Raw genomic sequence first — 22,782 nt, 5'->3', positions numbered from 1 at the left:
TGCGAGCGAACGCGAAAGCTGGCAGGGAAAACGCTGAGATCACCAAGCATGCACGACAGAAAATGGACTCGTATTCCCTTGGAAATGTAAATGTATACAAAGGGTGGTCTGTTCTAACATATATTTTATATCTTTATAATGTTTGATGACTTATCATTTGTTAGGTGTACAATGCTGCAGTAGTGTGCCCCTTCCGGCAGAGGCTTCTCCGGGGCCTGGGAGCAAAATGCTACTCCGCACCACAGCCGCCTTTGCATTCCCTCCCTCTCTGAGCTCCTTCCACTGCAGCTCTGCGGGTGCACAGTGTATGCACAAAGCTCCTACAGAGCCAGGACCGCAGTAACAGGAGCGGGCTGAGGACATGCAGGTAGGAGGTACGGAGGGCATGGCCTTTGCTCCCAAGGCCTGGAGAGGCTACTCCACTCTCCACTGGCCTCTGCTAAAAATTAGCATACTATCTAGATAAAGTGTAGCTTAGCTAAGAAAGTATTATAAGATTAGGGAATAGTAGATTAGGGCTTACAACAGTGGTGGTGAACCTATGGCACGGGTGCCAGAGGTGGCACTCAGAAACCTTTCTGTGGGCACTCAGACCATTGACCCCAGCACAGAGTTCACCAAACAGGACCAAATTCAGCAAACCTTCCTGCAGTCCCAGGCAAATTAAGAGATGCTGCTCTTGGCACTATTTTAAAGTGACACTTCATTGGCTGTTTGAGTGAGAAGGTGTTGATAGAACTGCAGTATCTTTCTAGGTCATCCTACTGGACCCACCACTCTTATTGTACAGAGAGACCCTTTAGAGAAGCTACAATGATAGTCGGAACGTGCCCTCCTTATTTAAGAACAGGTAGCAACAAATGGAACGCAGTATCAGATTGGTGGGGACCTCTATCAGAAGTCATAGTACAAAAGAACACAGACACAGCAGATGAAATCTGTGTACACGGTGGGCATGGCGAGCCTGTGTTGTGGGCAGACCTGTGCTGTGCGAGACAGCAATACAACCCCAATACCCAGTGTCCCCTTCACCTACCTCCGATAATCACCTTCCCTCTGCCGTCGGTGTTGGTTCTCACTGTGTCCATTACCCGTCATTACACATGGTGGTTGGAGTGGCAAAGGGGGCCTCCCAATATTGGGTATGGATGGCTGCTCTCACTTACACGAGTCTAGAGAGTATTGCCGGCTCCACTTGCTGCCAGTGGCTGGTGATTGGCCCATGATCGAGCTTACTCTTCTGGACGTGTCAGCCAAAGAAATTCAGAAGAACTGATGGAGGAGAACATGCGGAGGCCAAAACGCATGACTAATGACGGAGAGCAAGTCAGCGAGTCAGTTCATCTACAGTCTTCCACCTCAGCGAACATTCACAAGACCGAACCAGCTCACAGTACCCGCTCACCACATTGTGACCCAGCCAGGCAACGACTCCCGGCTTTTTATGGAGATGAGAGGTGTGACTCATGTACCAAAGCAACAAGCACAATTCTCAGATAGACTTTTCATCGGGACTGATCCATTGCCACCCCTGCGCTTTCTATTTTTGTGTTTCTGTTTTTTTGTCCTTATCATAACTTAAGTTCTCCACTTACACAGATGTTGGAGAGCGTATTTTCTATGTACTTCCAAGTGGCAACATTTAATAGAATGTACCGGAAACTGGAAACAAAATTCCAAATGATGTGAAAATTATGAAACACTTTGGGGCAGATTTACTTACCCGGTCCATTCGCGATCCAGCGGTGGATTCGGGTCCGGCCGGGATTCACTAAGGTAGTTCCTCCGACGTCCACCAGGTGGCGCTGCTGCGCTGAAGTCTGCCGAGGTCCACGATCCTATTCCTGGTGCAGGTAAGCGCGAGTCCAGCAACACTTTTTTTTTTTTTTTTAAATGCGGCGGTTTCTCCGAATCCATCGTTCTGCCACGGCCCCCGATTTCGGTCACGTGCATGCCGGCGCCGGTGTGCCACAATCCCGGGGCAATTCAGGAAAAATCGGCGCAAATCAGAAATATTCGGGTAACACGTCGGGAACACACGCAAATCGGGCCCTTAGTAAATGACTTTGTGTGGACTCTGTTTCTATGGCCTTCGCTGTATGCAGCAAATTCATTTTCATTGTTTCGGTCTAGTGCCGGCGGCAGTCAGGGGCAGGTGTTTGCTGTGTTATACAGCAGACACCGGCCGTGTATGTTGAGAGCAGGGTTGATATCAATGCAGTTTATAGAATAATGACTTATCTTAACAATTTTTCACTGATGACCAAGATGGTAATACTTATCAAACATCTGCAGATTACAGATGATTTACAGTATTTCATAATTACCTGATAATCCTGGGAAACATTCTCATTGTCCTCTGGATAATCGGGATAATATGGAGGACTACATCTCTCTGGTGTTTCTTCCTTCCTTCCTGTAAAAGACATACACATAGTGACTGACTTCATCCGCCCACATATAATCTATCACTACCTTCGCCATCCCAGGGGTGTACATAATGCTAGAATCGAAACGTCGCGCCTGTTATGCCTGGATGATATGTGAATAAAGCCTTTTGGCCACATTTATGCAGGTTTTATTGCGTTTTTAGACATTTTCAAAAATTAAAACAAATGTGTACAAAATAGAAAAAAAAAAAAATGTTGACATCTTCTGACGATAATAACTTTTTCATACTTTGGGGTACGGAGCTGTGTGCAGGGTCATTTTTTCTGAAATGAGGCAACATTTTCATTGCTACTATATTGAGGACTGTGCAACATTTTGATCACTTTTTATGTCATGTAAAATGGTTTAAAAAATTTTTTTTTTAAATTTTCTTTTTACTATCTTTCTTTACTACTTTAACCCAAAGTTTTCTTATTTATTCTACCATATACTGCAGTCATACTACAGTCATCACACGCTGTCTGGATGGGGCGTGTAAGATGTATTTAGCCGTATGGCAGTCGTGAAGGGGTTAAAGATAATGGTAATCGAATGGAAAGCGCTCTTTGTGTCATAGTTACATCTTCCCTGCATGTTCTCCTTGGTGACGTCATGACTCTTGTCAATTTAAAGGGGTTTCCCCACTAACTAAAGTTAGGCCCTATCCATTAGCCGCTCCGAGTAATACAACAGACGGCCGCGCATGATCGTTCCGCTCCATTAGTCTCTATGGAGCTGGTGGAGATCAGTGGGCGCAGCGCTCAGCAATTTCCGTCAGCTACATAGAGATTAATGGAGCAGAAAGCTCATGCGCGGCCGTCACACACACAGTACAGGCTTTCATGCCTCATGATATTCTGAGTTCAGTAGCAAATGTACCGTACTCGACCAAAGGGCTGGAGGATGAAGCATTATTTTCATTACCAACTGATATTACCTGAGTATATAAGAGCCAGGGGGGTTTCCTTAATAATGTCTTCATACCGATCCTTGTGCTCTTCTATGTAGTCCCACTCCTCCAGGGAGAAATAGATGGAGACGTCCTGACACCTTATAGGAACCTGACACCCACAATAGATACAAAACATGAAGGTCACTAATGATGGTCATACAGATACCGACCCTTATAAAGGGAAACAGAATGGTAGTCGGGCAGAGAAAGAACTGATTGATATAGGAAAAATGTACTTCACGTAAAACGTTCTACTGCATGTAGTTTATGATGAAGTATTTTGAAGCTTTAAAGTGTCAAATGGTGTCAGAAAAGTTACAATACAAAGAAAAGTATGTAACTAAAGCAATCGGCTGCCATTTAAAATTCATTATAAATGTGGGATTTGCACATTGTAATGAATGAGAAGGAAAATCACCATATACTGCCATTGAGTAGTATTGGCAGTATATGGTAAGATATACTTTAACCTAGGGTTAAAAGTACCCTAAGGGGGTCTGAAAAAAAAATAGTAAAAAAAAAAATAATAAAAACTAAAAATTCCCTAGAACAGATATACCTTATATACTCGAGTATAAGCCTAGTTTTTCAGCACAAAATTTGTGCTCAAAAACCCTAACTCGGCTTATACTCGAGTCAACTAAAAACATAAAGACAAAACTCACCTGACGTCACCCATAGGTCCTCTTCTGTCTGAGACAGAAGAGGACCTATCGGGGACGTCGGAAAGATGAGTACAGTGTTATTTTTTTTCCTACTACAGGGGCTGGGCAGGCTGTATGCTACAGGGGCTGGCAGACTATATACTGGGAGGCTGTAACCAATGCATTTCCCACCCTCGGCTTATACTCGAGTCAATAGGTTTTCCCAGTTTTTTGTGTTGAAACTAGGGGTCTCGGTTTATACTCGGGTCGGCTTATACTCGAGTATATACGGTAAATATGAATAGACTAAAAATAGAATAAAACTAGAATAAAAATCCTAAACACATTAGGTATCGCCGAGTCCAAAAATGTCAATGATCAAAATATAATAACGGTTTTTCAATGCTTTTAAACCCGTAACGGAAAATAGCGCCTAAAGTCGGAAATTGCCACTTTTTGCCATTTTGTAAAATATAAAAAAATTCTATAAAAAGTGATCAAAAGGCAACATAACGGTGGAAACGTCACCAAAAGTGGCAAAAAAATGACAGCTCTGAAGTAACTGAAGTACGAATAAGTTATTAGCGCCAGAAGATTGAGAAATGAAGAATATTTTTTTGGTACAGGTTTTAATTTATGTAAATGTATGAAAACATTATAAAACCGATACAAATTTATTATCCCCGCGATCGCACCGACCCAAAGAATAAAGTAGACATGTCATTTGTGGCGCACGGTGAAATCCGTAATATCCAATCCCACAAGAATACGGCACAAATGTGTTTTTTTTACCAATTCACTGCATTTGGAATTTATTTCCCGCTTCCCAGTACACAAAATGGAAACAAAAACGGGATAGGGCCAAACTTGCTGATCAGTGGGGGTCTCTGTGATCGCGAGAACGGGGGTCCATGAGCTGCACATGACCGTTCTGTTCCATTAATCTCTATGGAGATGACGGAGATCAGTGAGCGCAGCTAATCAGCTCCATAGAGATTAATGGAGCAGAACGGTCTGCTCCATTAGTCTGACTGAGCAATGAGGGACAGACCCCTCGTTCTCGCGATCTGTGGGGGTCTCAGCGCTGAGACCCTCCTACACTGATCAACAACTTAGGTCCTATCCTGTAGATAGAACCAAACTTTAGTTTGTTGGAAAACCCGTTTAAGTCTCCACATGCCTGCATGGCGGCCTTACTATAAGGAGAGCTCTTGCTTCCTAATTACTGACATGTACACCCCTCACCTCTCCAGTCAGCAGCTCGGTGATCTTGTTGGTGAGGACCAAGATATCATGATAGCAGTTCCCCTCGTGTATCAGTGAGTGCGGAGGAGACGTCCTTACATGATTCTGCTTCCTGCTCCACCCTGCCCCCTCCTCAGGGATCCTCTTCACTACTATGTAGTCCTGTGCATGGAGAGAGACATTGATGTCATGTTATACATTCCCCTCATCTCTACAAGACATGACATGAGGTCCAGAAGTTCTCACCTCTCCAGTTATCAGGTAGATGATCTCTAGGGTGAAGTTTAATATTCTCCTGGCCATTTGTTTTCTGTCCTTCTCCATCCTTAGTTGATCAATCAAGAAGTAACTATTTTCTAGGTTATAAACCAGAGGAAAAGAGGGAGTATGTTATTGATCATATGCCCACATGCATAGGAATAGAGCTACAATTGTAACTATTTTGAAATACTTCTATGACCACAACTTCATTTTGTAGCACTGCATAATACTAGAGCCTAAGGAAGTAACATGTACATACTGCTCTCCATGTTGTATTTGTTGGGTTTGTAAAAAAATGTTCAATAAAAATATCCAATTTTTTTTAAAAAAAAGGGGTTGGCCACACTTTTACATATGTTGTGCCTTCACTGCACTGTAGATAATACCTGAATGTTCATCAAGTGATTCAGCATTCCTGCTACTTACTCTAAGGCTACATTCACAAACATGTATGGGGGACGTATATACGGCCGACGTATATACGGCCGATATACGACCCCCATACACTTCTATGGGCTCACGGCCCTGTACAGGAGCGGTACGGTGCAGCACACGTGCGGCACCGTACCGCTCCGTAGCCCGGGGAAAGATAGGACATGTCCTATCTTTCCCGGAATTACGGCGCCGTGCGCCATTAATTCCTATGGAGAGTGGCGGGGGTGAGCTACGCTCACCTCCTTCTCCTCTCCCCGCGCTGCCGTGTGCCCGCCGTGCTACGGGGCGGCGGACTCACGGTATTGTGAATTTAGCCTAAGACTGTGATTCTTTATTTACAGAATAGGATGAGCTGCAGCAGGAGAGTTATGACTGTGTCTGTCAGCGAGACCGACTGCGAGTAGAAAGATACAATGGGTGACATCATGAGAACGGCTAAGAGCAGTGAGTAGTTATGTAATATGCAGAGGGAGGTGAGGAGAGGGAAAGGCTGAAGTTCTCGCAGGAGGCAAAGTAACAGACACATGTACATGCAGAGACATGTCCAATGGAAGAGATTTATTGAAAAGTGGCCAATCCCTTTAATACTTTAGGTTAAACTGATGGACCTGCATCTCCTTCCAACCTTAAATACTATGATATTATGAAATAACATTTGGAAGAACGCTAAAAACGTATCATTTAGTTTAATTATATAATAAAGGAGTGCTTCCCAAAATAACACTCCAATAACACCATACCAGACGTGAGTGAATAAAATACATCATCAAATCATAAATTTAAATCAAATTTATAAACCTATGGAGGCCTGGATTTGGAGACTCCCCCCAAAACTAAAGTGGCTGAACCAACTGCATGTTTTTACAGCGCCTCCAGCTGTAGTGTACCCCTCATAATAGCCAACTGACTGGCTGTAGTGCTGACACCATAGCAGCGCAGAAACAACAATATACAGGGACTTTATACTATGTAGCTTTAAAGTAAAAATAAAAAAATTCCTCTGTGATGGGTAAGTAGAAATCTATTTACCTATAGGCGTAGGATTATAAATAGGGTAAAGGTTATATGATAAATCATAGAAACATTACGTGACTGGTTCTAGAATATACAAATATGTATAAAGTTGCACAGATCTGTACAATAATAACATTGTATACAATACTGACCGCCTACTTGCTGCTTCCCAGAGAGCTGCAGGACCTTTGATGATGTCACAGTCATGTGATCAGTCACATGTATGGGAGGAGCTATGCTCCAGAGTTTGTTACCGGAAGTCATAAAAGGACCTTTGATGATGTCACAGTCATGTGATCAGTCACATGTAAGGGGGGTTTCTATGCTCCAGAGTTAGTTACTGGAAGTCATTAAGGACCTTTGATGATGTCACAATCACATGATCAGTCACATGGTCGATATTTTTTTTTGGTGTATACAGCACTAGTGATGGGAATTCCGGCTCTTCTTAAGGAGCTGGCTCATTAGGCTCCGCTCACTAAGAAGAGCCGCATGCCAGTCAGTCACCCCACATCAATTTTAACCCGATATTATCGGGTTAAAGGGGGTGTGGTGAGCCATTTAGGGGCGTTTAGAGCCGGCTTATGTCGTTCACAGGAATGAGTCGGCTCTCTGTGCCGGCTCGTTCGCGAACACCACATCACTACAAGGCACAAGCTTTCTCAGTATAGCTGTGTGAAGGCAGAACAAATTGTAATTCCCAGTGCGATTATCTTACCTGGTTATAGAACCAGGAAAAAAAATCCAAATGTGGTGAAATTGACAAAAAAATGTGTTGGGGACTTTGTTTTTATGGCTTTCACTGTGTGTGCTCCAAATGACACCTCTACGTTACCCGTTGCTTCGGGATACTTAATTTATATACAGAGCCTTGCGAAATTATCCCCCCCCCCCCCCTTGGACTTTTCTACCTTTTGACACATTTCAGGCTTCAAAGATAAAGATATAAAATTGTAATCAATTTGGTGAAGAATCACGTGGGACACAATTGTGAAGTGGAATTTAATTTATTGGATATTTTACAAACTTTTCATAAAAAATAATAAACTGAAAAGTGGGGCGTGTAATATTATTCGGCCCCTCAAGCCCTTATAGTGATTACAGCTGCAGGCGCTTGGGGTATCAGGTCTCTAGCAGTTTTGCACACAGAGAGACCCAAATTCTTCGGGTTCTTCCTTGGAAACATCCGGAGCTCCGGGAGGTTGGATGAAGCGTCTGTGAGCAGCAGTTTTTAGCTCTTCCCTCAGATTCTCCATTGGATTCGGGTCTGGATGTGACTCGTTCTAACACCTGGATTCGGTTATTTGTGAACCTTCCATTGTGGATTCTGCTTTATGTTTGGGATCTTTGTGTTGGTGGAAGATAAATCTCCGTCCCAGTCTCAGGTCTTCTGCAGACTCCAACAGGTTTTCTTCCAGAATGGTCCTGGATTTGGCTCCATCCATCTTCCCATCAATTTTAACCATCTCTCCCCCCCCCCCCCTTCCTTCCTTGCTGAAGAAAAGCCCAAACCATGATGCTGCCCCCACCTGGGGTGTGTGACAGTGGGGATGGTGCCTCCACCATGTGTGACAGTGGGGATGGTGCCCCCCGCCGTGTGTGACAGTGGGGATGGTGCCCCCGCCGTGTGTGACAGTGAGGATGGTGCCCCCCGCCGTGTGTGACAGTGGGGATGGTGCCCCCACCGTGTGTGACAGTGGGGATGGTGCCTCCACCATGTGTGACAGTGGGGATGGTGCCCCCGCCGTGTGTGACAGTGAGGATGGTGCCCCCCGCCGTGTGTGACAGTGAGGATGGTGCCCCCCGCCGTGTGTGACAGTGGGGATGGTGCCCCCGCCGTGTGTGACAGTGAGGATGGTGCCCCCCGCCGTGTGTGACAGTGGGGATGATGCCCCCGCCATGTGTGACAGTGGGGATGGTGCCCCCACCATGTGTGACAGTGGGGATGGTGCCCTCCACCATGTGTGACAGTGGGGATGGTGCCCTGACAGTGGGGATGATGCCCCCACCATGTGTGACAGTGGGGATGGTGCCCCCACCATGTGTGACAGTGGGGATGATGCCCCCACCATGTGTGATAGTGGGGATGGTGCCCTCCACCATGTGTGACAGTGGGGATGGTGCCCCCCGCCATGTGTGACAGTGGGGATGATGCCCCCGCCATGTGTGACAGTGGGGATGGTGCCCCCCGCCATGTGTGACAGTGGGGATGGTGCCTCCACCATGTGTGACAGTGGGGATGGTGCCTCCACCATGTGTGACAGTGGGGATGGTGCCTCCACCATGTGTGACAGTGGGGATGGTGCCTCCACCATGTGTGACAGTGGGGATGGTGCCCTCCACCATGTGTGACAGTGGGGATGGTGCCCCCCGCCATGTGTGATAGTGGGGATGGTGCCTCCACCATGTGTGACAGTGGGGATGGTGCCCTCCACCATGTGTGACAGTGGGGATGGTGCCCCCGCCATGTGTGATAGTGCGGATGATGTCCCCACCATGTGTGACAGTGGGGATGGTGCCCCCACCATGTGTGACAGTGGGGATGATGCCCCCACCATGTGTGATAGTGGGGATGGTGCCCCCCGCCATGTGTGATAGTGGGGATGGTGCCTCCACCATGTGTGACAGTGGGGATGGTGCCTCCACCATGTGTGACAGTGGGGATGGTGCCCCCCGCCATGTGTGACAGTGGGGATGGTGCCTCCACCATGTGTGACAGTGGGGATGGTGCCCTCCGCCATGTGTGACAGTGGGGATGGTGCCCCCACCATGTGTGACAGTGGGGATGGTGCCCCCACCATGTGTGACAGTGGGGATGATGCCCCCACCATGTGTGATAGTGGGGATGGTGCCCCCCGCCATGTGTGATAGTGGGGATGGTGCCCCCCGCCATGTGTGATAGTGGGGATGGTGCCTCCACCATGTGTGACAGTGAGGATGGTGCCTCCACCATGTGTGACAGTGAGGATGGTGCCTCCACCATGTGTGACAGTGGGGATGGTGCCCCCCGCCATGTGTGATAGTGGGGATGGTGCCTCCACCATGTGTGACAGTGGGGATGGTGCCCCCGCCATGTGTGACAGTGGGGATGGTGCCCCCCGCCATGTGTGACAGTGGGGATGGTGCCTCCACCATGTGTGACAGTGAGGATGGTGCCTCCACCATGTGTGACAGTGAGGATGGTGCCTCCACCATGTGTGACAGTGAGGATGGTGCCTCCACCATGTGTGACAGTGGGGATGATGCCCCCATCATGTGTGATAGTGGGGATGGTGCCCCCCGCCATGTGTGATAGTGGGGATGGTGCCTCCACCATGTGTGACAGTGGGGATGGTGCCTCCACCATGTGTGACAGTGGGGATGGTGCCCCCCGCCGTGTGTGACAGTGGGGATGGTGCCCCCGCCGTGTGTGACAGTGGGGATGGTGCCCCCACCATGTGTGACAGTGGGGATGGTGCCCCCACCATGTGTGACAGTGGGGATGGTGCCCCCCGCCATGTGTGACAGTGGGGATGGTGCCCTCCACCATGTGTGACAGTGGGGATGGTGCCCTCACCATGTGTGACAGTGGGGATGATGCCCCCACCATGTGTGATAGTGGGGATGGTGCCTCCACCATGTGTGACAGTGGGGATGGTGCCCCCACCATGTGTGACAGTGGGGATGATGCCCCCACCATGTGTGATAGTGGGGATGGTGCCCCCCGCCATGTGTGATAGTGGGGATGGTGCCCCCCGCCATGTGTGACAGTGGGGATGATGCCCCCACCATGTGTGATAGTGGGGATGGTGCCCCCGCCATGTGTGACAGTGGGGATGGTGCCCCCCGCCATGTGTGATAGTGGGGATGGTGCCTCCACCATGTGTGACAGTGGGGATGGTGCCCCCACCATGTGTGATAGTGGGGATGGTGCCTCCACCATGTGTGACAGTGGGGATGGTGCCCCCACCATGTGTGACAGTGGGGATGATGCCCCCACCATGTGTGATAGTGGGGATGGTGCCCCCCGCCATGTGTGATAGTGGGGATGGTGCCCCCCGCCATGTGTGACAGTGGGGATGATGCCCCCACCATGTGTGATAGTGGGGATGGTGCCCCCGCCATGTGTGACAGTGGGGATGGTGCCCCCCGCCATGTGTGACAGTGGGGATGGTGCCCCCCGCCATGTGTGATAGTGGGGATGGTGCCTCCACCATGTGTGACAGTGGGGATGATGCCCCCACCATGTGTGACAGTGGGGATGGTGCCTCCACCATGTGTGACAGTGGGGATGGTGCCCCCACCATGTGTGACAGTGGGGATGATGCCCCCACCATGTGTGATAGTGGGGATGGTGCCCCCCGCCATGTGTGATAGTGGGGATGGTGCCCCCCGCCATGTGTGACAGTGGGGATGATGCCCCCACCATGTGTGATAGTGGGGATGGTGCCCCCGCCATGTGTGACAGTGGGGATGGTGCCCCCCGCCATGTGTGACAATGGGGATGGTGCCCCCCGCCATGTGTGATAGTGGGGATGGTGCCTCCACCATGTGTGACAGTGGGGATGGTGCCTCCACCATGTGTGACAGTGGGGATGGTGCCTCCACCATGTGTGACAGTGGGGATGGTGCCCTCCGCCATGTGTGACAGTGGGGATGGTGCCCCCACCATGTGTGACAGTGGGGATGGTGCCCCCACCATGTGTGACAGTGGGGATGGTGCCCCCGCCATGTGTGACAGTGGGGATGATGCCCCCACCATGTGTGATAGTGGGGATGGTGCCCCCCGCCATGTGTGACAGTGGGGATGATGCCCCCACCATGTGTGATAGTGGGGATGGTGCCCCCGCCATGTGTGACAGTGGGGATGGTGCCCCCCGCCATGTGTGACAGTGGGGATGATGCCCCCACCATGTGTGATAGTGGGGATGGTGCCCCCCGCCATGTGTGACAGTGGGGATGATGCCCCCACCATGTGTGATAGTGGGGATGGTGCCCCCCCGCCATGTGTGACAGTGGGGATGATGCTCCCACCATGTGTGACAGTGGGGATGGTGCCTCCACCATGTGTGACAGTGGGGATGATGCTCCCACCATGTGTGACAGTGGGGATGGTGCCTCCACCATGTGTGACAGTGGGGATGGTGCCTCCACCATGTGTGACAGTGGGGATGGTGCCCCCGCCGTGTGTGACAGTAGGGATGGTGCCCCCGCCATGTGTGACAGTAGGGATGGTGCCCCCGCCATGTGTGACAGTGGGGATGGTGCCTCCACCATGTGTGACAGTGGGGATGATGCCCCCACCATGTGTGATAGTGGGGATGGTGCCCCCCCGCCATGTGTGACAGTGGGGATGATGCTCCCACCATGTGTGACAGTGGGGATGGTGCCCCCGTCATGTGCGACAGTGGGGATGGTGCCCCCTCCATGTGTTACCGTGGGGACGCTGCCCCCGTCGTGTGTGACAGTGGGGATGGTGCCCCCCACCATGTGCGACAGTGGGGATGGTGCCTCCACCATGTGTGACAGTGGGGATGGTGCCTCCACCATGTGTGACAGTGGGGATGGTGCCTCCACCATGTGTGACAGTGGGGATGATGCTCCCACCATGTGTGACAGTGGGGATGGTGCCTCCACCATGTGCGACAGTGGGGATGGTGCCCCCACCATGTGTGACAGTGGGGATGGTGCCTCCACCATGTGTGACAGTGGGGATGATGCTCCCACCATGTGTGACAGTGGGGATGGTGCCTCCACCGTGTGTGACAGTGGGGATGGTGCCCCCGCCGTGTGTGACAGTAGGGATGGTGCCCCCGCCATGTGTGACAGTAGGGATGGTGCCCCCGCCATGTGTGACAGTGGGGATGGTGCCTCCACCATGTGTGACAGTGGGGATGGTGCCCCCACCATGTGTGACAGTGGGGATGGTGCCTCCACCATGTGTGACAGTGGGGATGGTGCCCTCCACCATGTGTGACAGTGGGGATGGTGCCCTCCGCCATGTGTGACAGTGGGGATGGTGCCCCCACCATGTGTGACAGTGGGGATGGTGCCTCCACCATGTGTGACAGTGGGGATGATGCTCCCACCATGTGTGACAGTGGGGATGGTGCCTCCACCATGTGTGACAGTGGGGATGGTGCCCCCGCCGTGTGTGACAGTAGGGATGGTGCCCCCGTCATGTGCGACAGTGGGGATGGTGCCCCCTCCATGTGTTACCGTGGGGACGCTGCCCCCGTCGTGTGTGACAGTGGGGATGGTGCCCCCCACCATGTGCGACAGTGGGGATGGTGCCTCCACCATGTGTGACAGTGGGGATGGTGCCTCCACCATGTGTGACAGTGGGGATGGTGCCCCCACCATGTGTGACAGTGGGGATGGTGCCTCCACCATGTGTGACAGTGGGGATGGTGCCCCCCGCCATGTGTGACAGTGGGGATGGTGCCCTCCACCATGTGTGACAGTGGGGATGGTGCCCCCCACCATGTGCGACAGTGGGGATGGTGCCTCCACCATGTGTGACAGTGGGGATGGTGCCTCCACCATGTGTGACAGTGGGGATGGTGCCCCCCACCATGTGCGACAGTGGGGATGGTGCCTCCACCATGTGTGACAGTGGGGATGGTGCCCCCGCCGTGTGTGACAGTGGGGATGGTGCCCCCACCATGTGTGACAGTGGGGATGGTGCCCCCACCATGTGTGACAGTGGGGATGGTGCCCCCCGCCATGTGTGACAGTGGGGATGGTGCCCTCCACCATGTGTGACAGTGGGGATGGTGCCCTCACCATGTGTGACAGTGGGGATGATGCCCCCACCATGTGTGATAGTGGGGATGGTGCCTCCACCATGTGTGACAGTGGGGATGGTGCCCCCACCATGTGTGACAGTGGGGATGATGCCCCCACCATGTGTGATAGTGGGGATGGTGCCCCCCGCCATGTGTGATAGTGGGGATGGTGCCCCCCGCCATGTGTGACAGTGGGGATGATGCCCCCACCATGTGTGATAGTGGGGATGGTGCCCCCGCCATGTGTGACAGTGGGGATGGTGCCCCCCGCCATGTGTGATAGTGGGGATGGTGCCTCCACCATGTGTGACAGTGGGGATGGTGCCCCCACCATGTGTGATAGTGGGGATGGTGCCTCCACCATGTGTGACAGTGGGGATGGTGCCCCCACCATGTGTGACAGTGGGGATGATGCCCCCACCATGTGTGATAGTGGGGATGGTGCCCCCCGCCATGTGTGATAGTGGGGATGGTGCCCCCCGCCATGTGTGACAGTGGGGATGATGCCCCCACCATGTGTGATAGTGGGGATGGTGCCCCCGCCATGTGTGACAGTGGGGATGGTGCCCCCCGCCATGTGTGACAGTGGGGATGGTGCCACCACCATGTGTGACAGTGGGGATGGTGCCTCCACCATGTGTGACAGTGGGGATGATGCCCCCACCATGTGTGACAGTGGGGATGGTGCCTCCACCATGTGTGACAGTGGGGATGGTGCCCCCACCATGTGTGACAGTGGGGATGATGCCCCCACCATGTGTGATAGTGGGGATGGTGCCCCCCGCCATGTGTGATAGTGGGGATGATGCCCCCACCATGTGTGATAGTGGGGATGGTGCCCCCGCCATGTGTGACAGTGGGGATGGTGCCCCCCGCCATGTGTGACAGTGGGGATGGTGCCCCCCGCCATGTGTGATAGTGGGGATGGTGCCTCCACCATGTGTGACAGTGGGGATGGTGCCTCCACCATGTGTGACAGTGGGGATGGTGCCCTCCGCCATGTGTGACAGTGGGGATGGTGCCCCCACCATGTGTGACAGTGGGGATGGTGCCCCCACCATGTGTGACAGTGGGGATGGTGCCCCCGCCATGTGTGACAGTGGGGATGATGCCCCCACCATGTGTGATAGTGGGGATGGTGCCCCCCGCCATGTGTGACAGTGGGGATGATGCCCCCACCATGTGTGATAGTGGGGATGGTGCCCCCGCCATGTGTGACAGTGGGGATGGTGCCCCCCGCCATGTGTGACAGTGGGGATGATGCCCCCACCATGTGTGATAGTGGGGATGGTGCCCCCCGCCATGTGTGACAGTGGGGATGATGCCCCCACCATGTGTGATAGTGGGGATGGTGCCCCCCCGCCATGTGTGACAGTGGGGATGATGCTCCCACCATGTGTGACAGTGGGGATGGTGCCTCCACCATGTGTGACAGTGGGGATGGTGCCTCCACCATGTGTGACAGTGGGGATGATGCTCCCACCATGTGTGACAGTGGGGATGGTGCCTCCACCATGTGTGACAGTGGGGATGGTGCCCCCGCCGTGTGTGACAGTAGGGATGGTGCCCCCGCCATGTGTGACAGTAGGGATGGTGCCCCCGCCATGTGTGACAGTGGGGATGGTGCCTCCACCATGTGTGACAGTGGGGATGATGCCCCCACCATGTGTGATAGTGGGGATGGTGCCCCCCCGCCATGTGTGACAGTGGGGATGATGCTCCCACCATGTGTGACAGTGGGGATGGTGCCCCCGTCATGTGCGACAGTGGGGATGGTGCCCCCTCCATGTGTTACCGTGGGGACGCTGCTCCCGTCGTGTGTGACAGTGGGGATGGTGCCCCCCACCATGTGCGACAGTGGGGATGGTGCCTCCACCATGTGTGACAGTGGGGATGGTGCCTCCACCATGTGTGACAGTGGGGATGGTGCCTCCACCATGTGTGACAGTGGGGATGATGCTCCCACCATGTGTGACAGTGGGGATGGTGCCTCCACCATGTGCGACAGTGGGGATGGTGCCCCCACCATGTGTGACAGTGGGGATGGTGCCTCCACCATGTGTGACAGTGGGGATGATGCTCCCACCATGTGTGACAGTGGGGATGGTGCCTCCACCGTGTGTGACAGTGGGGATGGTGCCCCCGCCGTGTGTGACAGTAGGGATGGTGCCCCCGCCATGTGTGACAGTAGGGATGGTGCCCCCGCCATGTGTGACAGTGGGGATGGTGCCTCCACCATGTGTGACAGTGGGGATGGTGCCCCCACCATGTGTGACAGTGGGGATGGTGCCTCCACCATGTGTGACAGTGGGGATGGTGCCCTCCACCATGTGTGACAGTGGGGATGGTGCCCTCCGCCATGTGTGACAGTGGGGATGGTGCCCCCACCATGTGTGACAGTGGGGATGGTGCCTCCACCATGTGTGACAGTGGGGATGATGCTCCCACCATGTGTGACAGTGGGGATGGTGCCTCCACCATGTGTGACAGTGGGGATGGTGCCCCCGCCGTGTGTGACAGTAGGGATGGTGCCCCCGTCATGTGCGACAGTGGGGATGGTGCCCCCTCCATGTGTTACCGTGGGGACGCTGCCCCCGTCGTGTGTGACAGTGGGGATGGTGCCCCCCACCATGTGCGACAGTGGGGATGGTGCCTCCACCATGTGTGACAGTGGGGATGGTGCCTCCACCATGTGTGACAGTGGGGATGGTGCCTCCACCATGTGTGACAGTGGGGATGATGCTCCCACCATGTGTGACAGTGGGGATGGTGCCTCCACCATGTGCGACAGTGGGGATGGTGCCCCCACCATGTGTGACAGTGGGGATGGTGCCTCCACCATGTGTGACAGTGGGGATGATGCTCCCACCATGTGTGACAGTGGGGATGGTGCCTCCACCATGTGTGACAGTGGGGATGGTGCCCCCGCCGTGTGTGACAGTAGGGATGGTGCCCCCGCCATGTGTGACAGTAGGGATGGTGCCCCCGCCATGTGTGACAGTGGGGATGGTGCCTCCACCATGTGTGACAGTGGGGATGGTGCCCCCACCATGTGTGACAGTGGGGATGGTGCCTCCACCATGTGTGACAGTGGGGATGGTGCCCTCCACCATGTGTGACAGTGGGGATGGTGCCCTCCGCCATGTGTGACAGTGGGGATGGTGCCCCCACCATGTGTGACAGTGGGGATGGTGCCTCCACCATGTGTGACAGTGGGGATGATGCTCCCACCATGTGTGACAGTGGGGATGGTGCCTCCACCATGTGTGACAGTGGGGATGGTGCCCCCGCCGTGTGTGACAGTAGGGATGGTGCCCCCGCCATGTGTGACAGTAGGGATGGTGCCTCCACCATGTGTGACAGTGGGGATGGTGCCCCCGCCATGTGTGACAGTGGGGATGGTGCCCCCGCCGTGTGTGACAGTAGGGATGGTGCCCCCGCCATGTGTGACAGTGGGGATGGTGCCCCCGCCATGTGTGACAGTGGGGATGGTGCTTGTGGCAAACTTTTAACAAGACTTTCTATGGATATCTGTGAAATGGCCGGACTCTCCCACCTCAGCTGCAGATCTCAGCAGTTCATCCAGAGGGATCAGGGGCCTCTTTGCTGCCTCTCTGATCAGTCTTCTTGCTTGAGATGAAAGTTTAGAGGGACGGCCGGGTCTTGGAAGATTTGTAGTGGTCTCATACTCCTTCCATTTTAATATTATTGCCTTTACACGGCTCCTTGGGATGTTTATATTTGTGAAATCTTTTAGTATCCAAATCCGGCATTAAACTGTGTTCCTTGGTCTCCGTGATACAGAACCCTGAGGCTATCACAGAGCAGGTGGATTTATACCGAGACCTGATTACACACAGGGGGATCATAGTTATCATCATCAGTCATCTAGGACGACATTGGACCATTCACAGATCCTCCCTGAACTTCTGGAGAGAGTTTGCTGCACTGAAAGTAAAGGGGCCGAATAACATTGCTCTCCCCACTTTTCAGTTTTTTTTTTTTTTTTTTTTACAAAAGTTTACAATATCCAATAAATTTTATTCCACTTCACAATTGTGTCCCACTTGTTGATTCTTCACCAAAAAACTACAATTTTATATCTTTATGTTTGAAGCCTGAAATGTGGCAAAAGTTATAGAAGTTCAAGGGGTTAAATTTTACTATATTCTGAATAATAACTTTTTCATACTACAGCATACAGACCCGTGTAATGTGTTATTTGTCGCCGGGATCGGATGACATTTTCATTGCTATTTTGGGGAATGTACGACCTTTTGACCAAATTTTGTTCCATAAACTTGATGTCCAGAGCCCAGCTAGATTCCCTCTCATGCTATTATCCCCGATGCTTTTGAAGCTATTGATAGGGTGAGATGGCCATACATGGGGGAAGTCCTCTGCAGTTTTGGCCTCAGGATCCAACTAAGCATTAGAGTAAATGGCACCCTTTCCACCATTAGTCTTTTTACATTCTATTGAGCCCGGAGGAATGCAGATATCACAGGCACCGACAGTTGGAGTCTTTCTTCAGTTTTAAATGGACCCCACAAAGCATTAAAGGGGTGTTCCAGGAATCAGCATAATTCATATACAAGTGGGCACTCAAAATATAAGCTAATGTGTAATTAGTTGTTATTTAAAATGTTGCTCCCCTTAGCAGAAAATGCTGGTGACATAGACTGTAATGAAGAATTAAAATGCTACTGGCCCTTTAATCAGTCCATTAATTTCCTCCGCGCGATCCGTCGCAGAAAAGAAGATGGCCGCTGGTCACATGTCAACATCACATGTCCTGTACCTGCCTGGGCAGGGTCATGTGATCACCACTACGTTTGGCTGTAGTGGGTTGGTTGCAGTGCATCCAGTATGGCCAGTGTGGTGTGGTGATGGCCAGGGGCGGACTGGGAATTTAAAATGGCCCTGGAAAAAACTATAAAAGTGGCCCCATTTTATGGGCGGAGTCAAAACAAGTAGGTGTCGTCAGATAATGTGGGTGGGGTTATAACAGACAAATTGTTGGTAGATGGCCTTAATGCAAAACAAGAACATCTTTTGCTAGTAAGTGAATCTAATGTGCAAAGAATGTGACCTGTCGATCAGTAAATGATGCAAACACACAACCCGATCAGCCTTATATAACTTTCCCCTGTGCCATACATGTGCAATTCGGAGAAAGAGTAGATTGATACTGCCTCCTATGTACAGGAATATAACTACTATAATACTGCCCCCTATGTACAAGAATATAACTACTATAATACTGCCCCCTATGTACAAGATTATAACTACTATAATACTGCCCCCTATGTACAAGATTATAACTACTATAATACTGCCCCCTATGTACAGGAATATAACTACTATAATACTGCCCCCTATGTACAGGAATATAACTACTATAATACTGCTCCCTATGTACAAGAATATAACTACTATAATACTGCCGCCTATGTACGGGAATATAACTACTATAATACTGCCCCCTATGTACAAGAATATAACTACTATAATACTGCCCCCTATGTACAGGAATATAACTACTATAATACTGCCCCCTATGTACAAGAATATAACTACTATAATACTGCCCCCTATGTACAGGAATATAACTACTATAATACTGCCCCCTATGTACAGGAATATAACTACTATAACACTGCCCCCTATGTACAAGAATATAACTACTATAATACTGCCCCCTATGTACAGGAATATAACTACTATAATACTGCCTGCTATATACAAGAATATAACTACTATAATACTGCCCCTATGTACAGGAATATAACTACTATAATACTGCCCCCTATGTACAAGAATATAACTACTATAATACTGCCCCCTATGTACAAGACTATAACTACTATAATACTGTTCCCTATGTACAGGAATATAACTACTATAATACTGCCCCCTATGTACAGGGATATAACTACTATAATACTGCCCCCTATGTACAAGATTATAACTACTATAATACTGCCCCCTATGTACAAGATTATAACTACTATAATACTGCCCCCTATGTACAGGAATATAACTACTATAATACTGCCCCCTATGTACAAGAATATAACTACTATAATACTGCCCCCTATGTACAGGAATATAACTACTATAATACTGCCCCTATGTACAGGAATATAACTACTATAATACTGCCCCTATGTACAGGAATATAACTACTATAATACTGCCCCCTATGTACAAGATTATAACTACTATAATACTGCCCTCTATGTACAAGAATATAACTACTATAATACTGCCCCTATGTACAAGAATATAACTACTATAATACTGCCCCCTATTTACAGGGATATAACTACTATAATACTGCCCCCTATGTACAAGAATATAACTACTATAATACTGCCCCCTATGTACAGGAATATAACTACTATAATACTGCCCCTATGTACAGGAATATAACTACTATAATACTGCCCCTATGTACAGGAATATAACTACTATAATACTGCCCCCTATGTACAAGATTATAACTACTATAATACTGCCCTCTATGTACAAGAATATAACTACTATAATACTGCCCCTATGTACAAGAATATAACTACTATAATACTGCCCCCTATGTACAAGATTATAACTACTATAATACTGCCCCCTATTTACAGGGATATAACTACTTTAATAAGACATATATACACAGAATCGAACACAGAAAAAATCAGTATTTATCATATACAGCTACAGAAAACACATGAGATCCTCACCTATTGCATCCAGTGACATCAGGTGACGTGTCCTCGGATTGTTCTCGTTCCTCATCTTCTCCATTAGTTCCACCATCTCCTTGTCTCTTCCTCCAGGTACACAGCTTTCCTGCAGAGTTTACCACACAGACGTCTTATGTTCTGCACTTTCCCATTGTCCCTTCTTCTGCTACCACCAATACTGTGCCCTAAATACTGTAATAGAGCCCCCTACAATATTAGTACCACACAAATAGTGCCCCATAATGTAACACACTGTAATGGTAAGGATAATTTATTTCTTCTTTCTCTCCTTTAAACCCCTTAACCGCCCCACCACGCCACCCCAGTATGGATAGAGCTCCTACTATGACCCAGTCATAAAATTAATGCCCCCAGCCTGCCTCAGAAAAAGAATCAATGCCCCCAGCCTACCCCAGACATAGAATTAATGGCCCCAGCCATAGAATTAATGGTCCCAGCCTACCCCAGACATAGAATTAATGGCCCCAGCCTACCCCAGACATAGAATTAATGGCCCCAGCCATAGAATTAATGGTCCCAGCCTACCCCAGACATAGAATTAATGGCCCCAGCCTACCCCAGACATAGAATTAATGGCCCCAGCCTACCCCAGACATAGAATTAATGGCCCCAGCCTACCCCAGACATAGAATTAATGGCCCCAGCCTACCCCAGACATAGAATTAATGGCCCCAGCCTACCCCAGACATAGAATTAATGGCCCCAGCCTACCCCAGACATAGAATTAATGACCCCAGCCTACCCCAGACATAGAATTAATGGCCCCAGCCTACCCCAGAAATAGAATTTATGCCCCCAGCCTAAACCAAACATAGAATTAATGGCCCTAGCCTACCCCAGAAATAGAATTCATGGCCCCAGCTTACCCGGACATAGAATTTATGCCCCCAGCCTACCCCAGACATAGAATTAATGGCCCCAGCCTACTCCAGAAATAGAATTATGACCCTAGCCTACCCCAAACATAGAATTAATGATCCCAGCCTGCCCCAGACATTGAATAATGTGCCCAGCCCGCCCCAGAAATAGAATTAATGGCCCCAGCCTACCCCGGACATAGAATTTATGCCCCCAGCCTACCCCAGACATAGAATTTATGCCCCCAGTCTACCCCAGACATTGAATAATGTGCCCAGCCCGCCCCAGACATATAATTAATGCCCCATGCTTGCCCGACATAGAATAATGTGCCCAGCCCGCCCCAGAAATATAATTAATGCCCCCTGTCTGCCCCAGACATATAATTAATACCCCCTGCAAGCCCCAGACATGGGATAATGCCCCGCCCCAGACATGTAATTAATGCCCCCTGCCAGCCCCAGATATAGAATAATGTCCCCCCCTGCCCCAGACATATAATTAATGCCCCTGCCTGCCCCAGACATAGAATAATGCACCCCCCCCACCCCAGACATATAATTGATGCCCCCTGCCAGCCCCATATATAGAATAATGTTCCCCCCGCCCCAGACATATAATTGATGCCCCCTGCCAGCCCCAGACATAGAATAATGCCCCCCCCCCCGCCCCAGACATATAATTAATGCCCCTGCCTGCCCCAGATATCAATAATGCCCCCCCCAGACATATAATTAATGTCCCTGCCTGCCCCAGATATCAGTAATGCCCCCTGCCAGCCCCAGATATCAGTAATGCCCCCTGCCAGCCCCAGATATCAGTAATGCCCCCTGCCTGCCCCAGATATCAGTAATGCCCCCTGCCAGCCCCAGATATCAGTAATGCCCCCTGCCTGCCCCAGATATCAGTAATGCCCCCTGCCAGCCCCAGATATCAGTAATGCCCCCTGCCAGCCACAGATATCAGTAATGCCCCCTGCCAGCCCCAGATATCAGTAATGCCCCCTGCCTGCCCCAGATATCAGTAATGCCCCCTGCCAGCCACAGATATCAATAATGCCCCTGCCAGCCCAATATATCAATAATGCTCCCTACCCATACATAGAATTTATGCCGTCTGCCAGCTCCACATAGATAGAATAATGCCCCCCATTCTATCATTCAAAAAAAAAACAAAAAAAACATAATACTCACCTCTGGCGCAGGTTCCATCCTGTCTTCCCTCGGTCTTCGCCGGTAGCTTGGTGTAGAGGCGCGGGATAGTGACGTCACTGCTCCGCGCCTCCACACCAAGCCGCGGAGCTGCAGGGAGGGCCGGACAGCTGACATGTGGTGAGTGTCAGCCTCCTCCAGGCTACACAGGTCGCGCAATTACGTCAATTGCGCGACCTGTGTAGCTGCGGGTATACACAG

General features: G+C 50.8%; 1 protein-coding gene across 6 annotated transcripts in view; it reads right to left on the bottom strand.

The window, feature by feature from the left end:
- The window catches only part of LOC140106026 (uncharacterized), a 582,332-nt gene that overhangs the window by 49,104 nt on the left and 510,446 nt on the right, over positions 1-22,782 (bottom strand). Inside the window, exons 1-3 of one of the 6 annotated variants that reach the window (XM_072130191.1) lie at positions 7,134-7,293; positions 5,518-5,627; positions 5,272-5,433 (exon numbers count right to left, since the gene is read on the bottom strand). The exons of 3 other annotated variants lie outside the window; for them this stretch is intronic. In XM_072130191.1, the coding sequence (XP_071986292.1) occupies positions 5,272-5,433; positions 5,518-5,627; positions 7,134-7,245 (384 nt within the window). In that variant the 5' untranslated portion in view covers positions 7,246-7,293. 2 more of the 6 variants (XM_072130194.1, XM_072130190.1) reach the window with 2 other exon arrangements.

The sequence above is a fragment of the Engystomops pustulosus genome, chromosome 11 (assembly GCF_040894005.1).
Source record: "Engystomops pustulosus chromosome 11, aEngPut4.maternal, whole genome shotgun sequence".
Lineage (NCBI taxonomy): Eukaryota > Metazoa > Chordata > Amphibia > Anura > Leptodactylidae > Engystomops > Engystomops pustulosus.
Note: the sequence above shows the minus strand (reverse complement) of the source record. Positions and strands in the feature narration are given on the sequence as shown.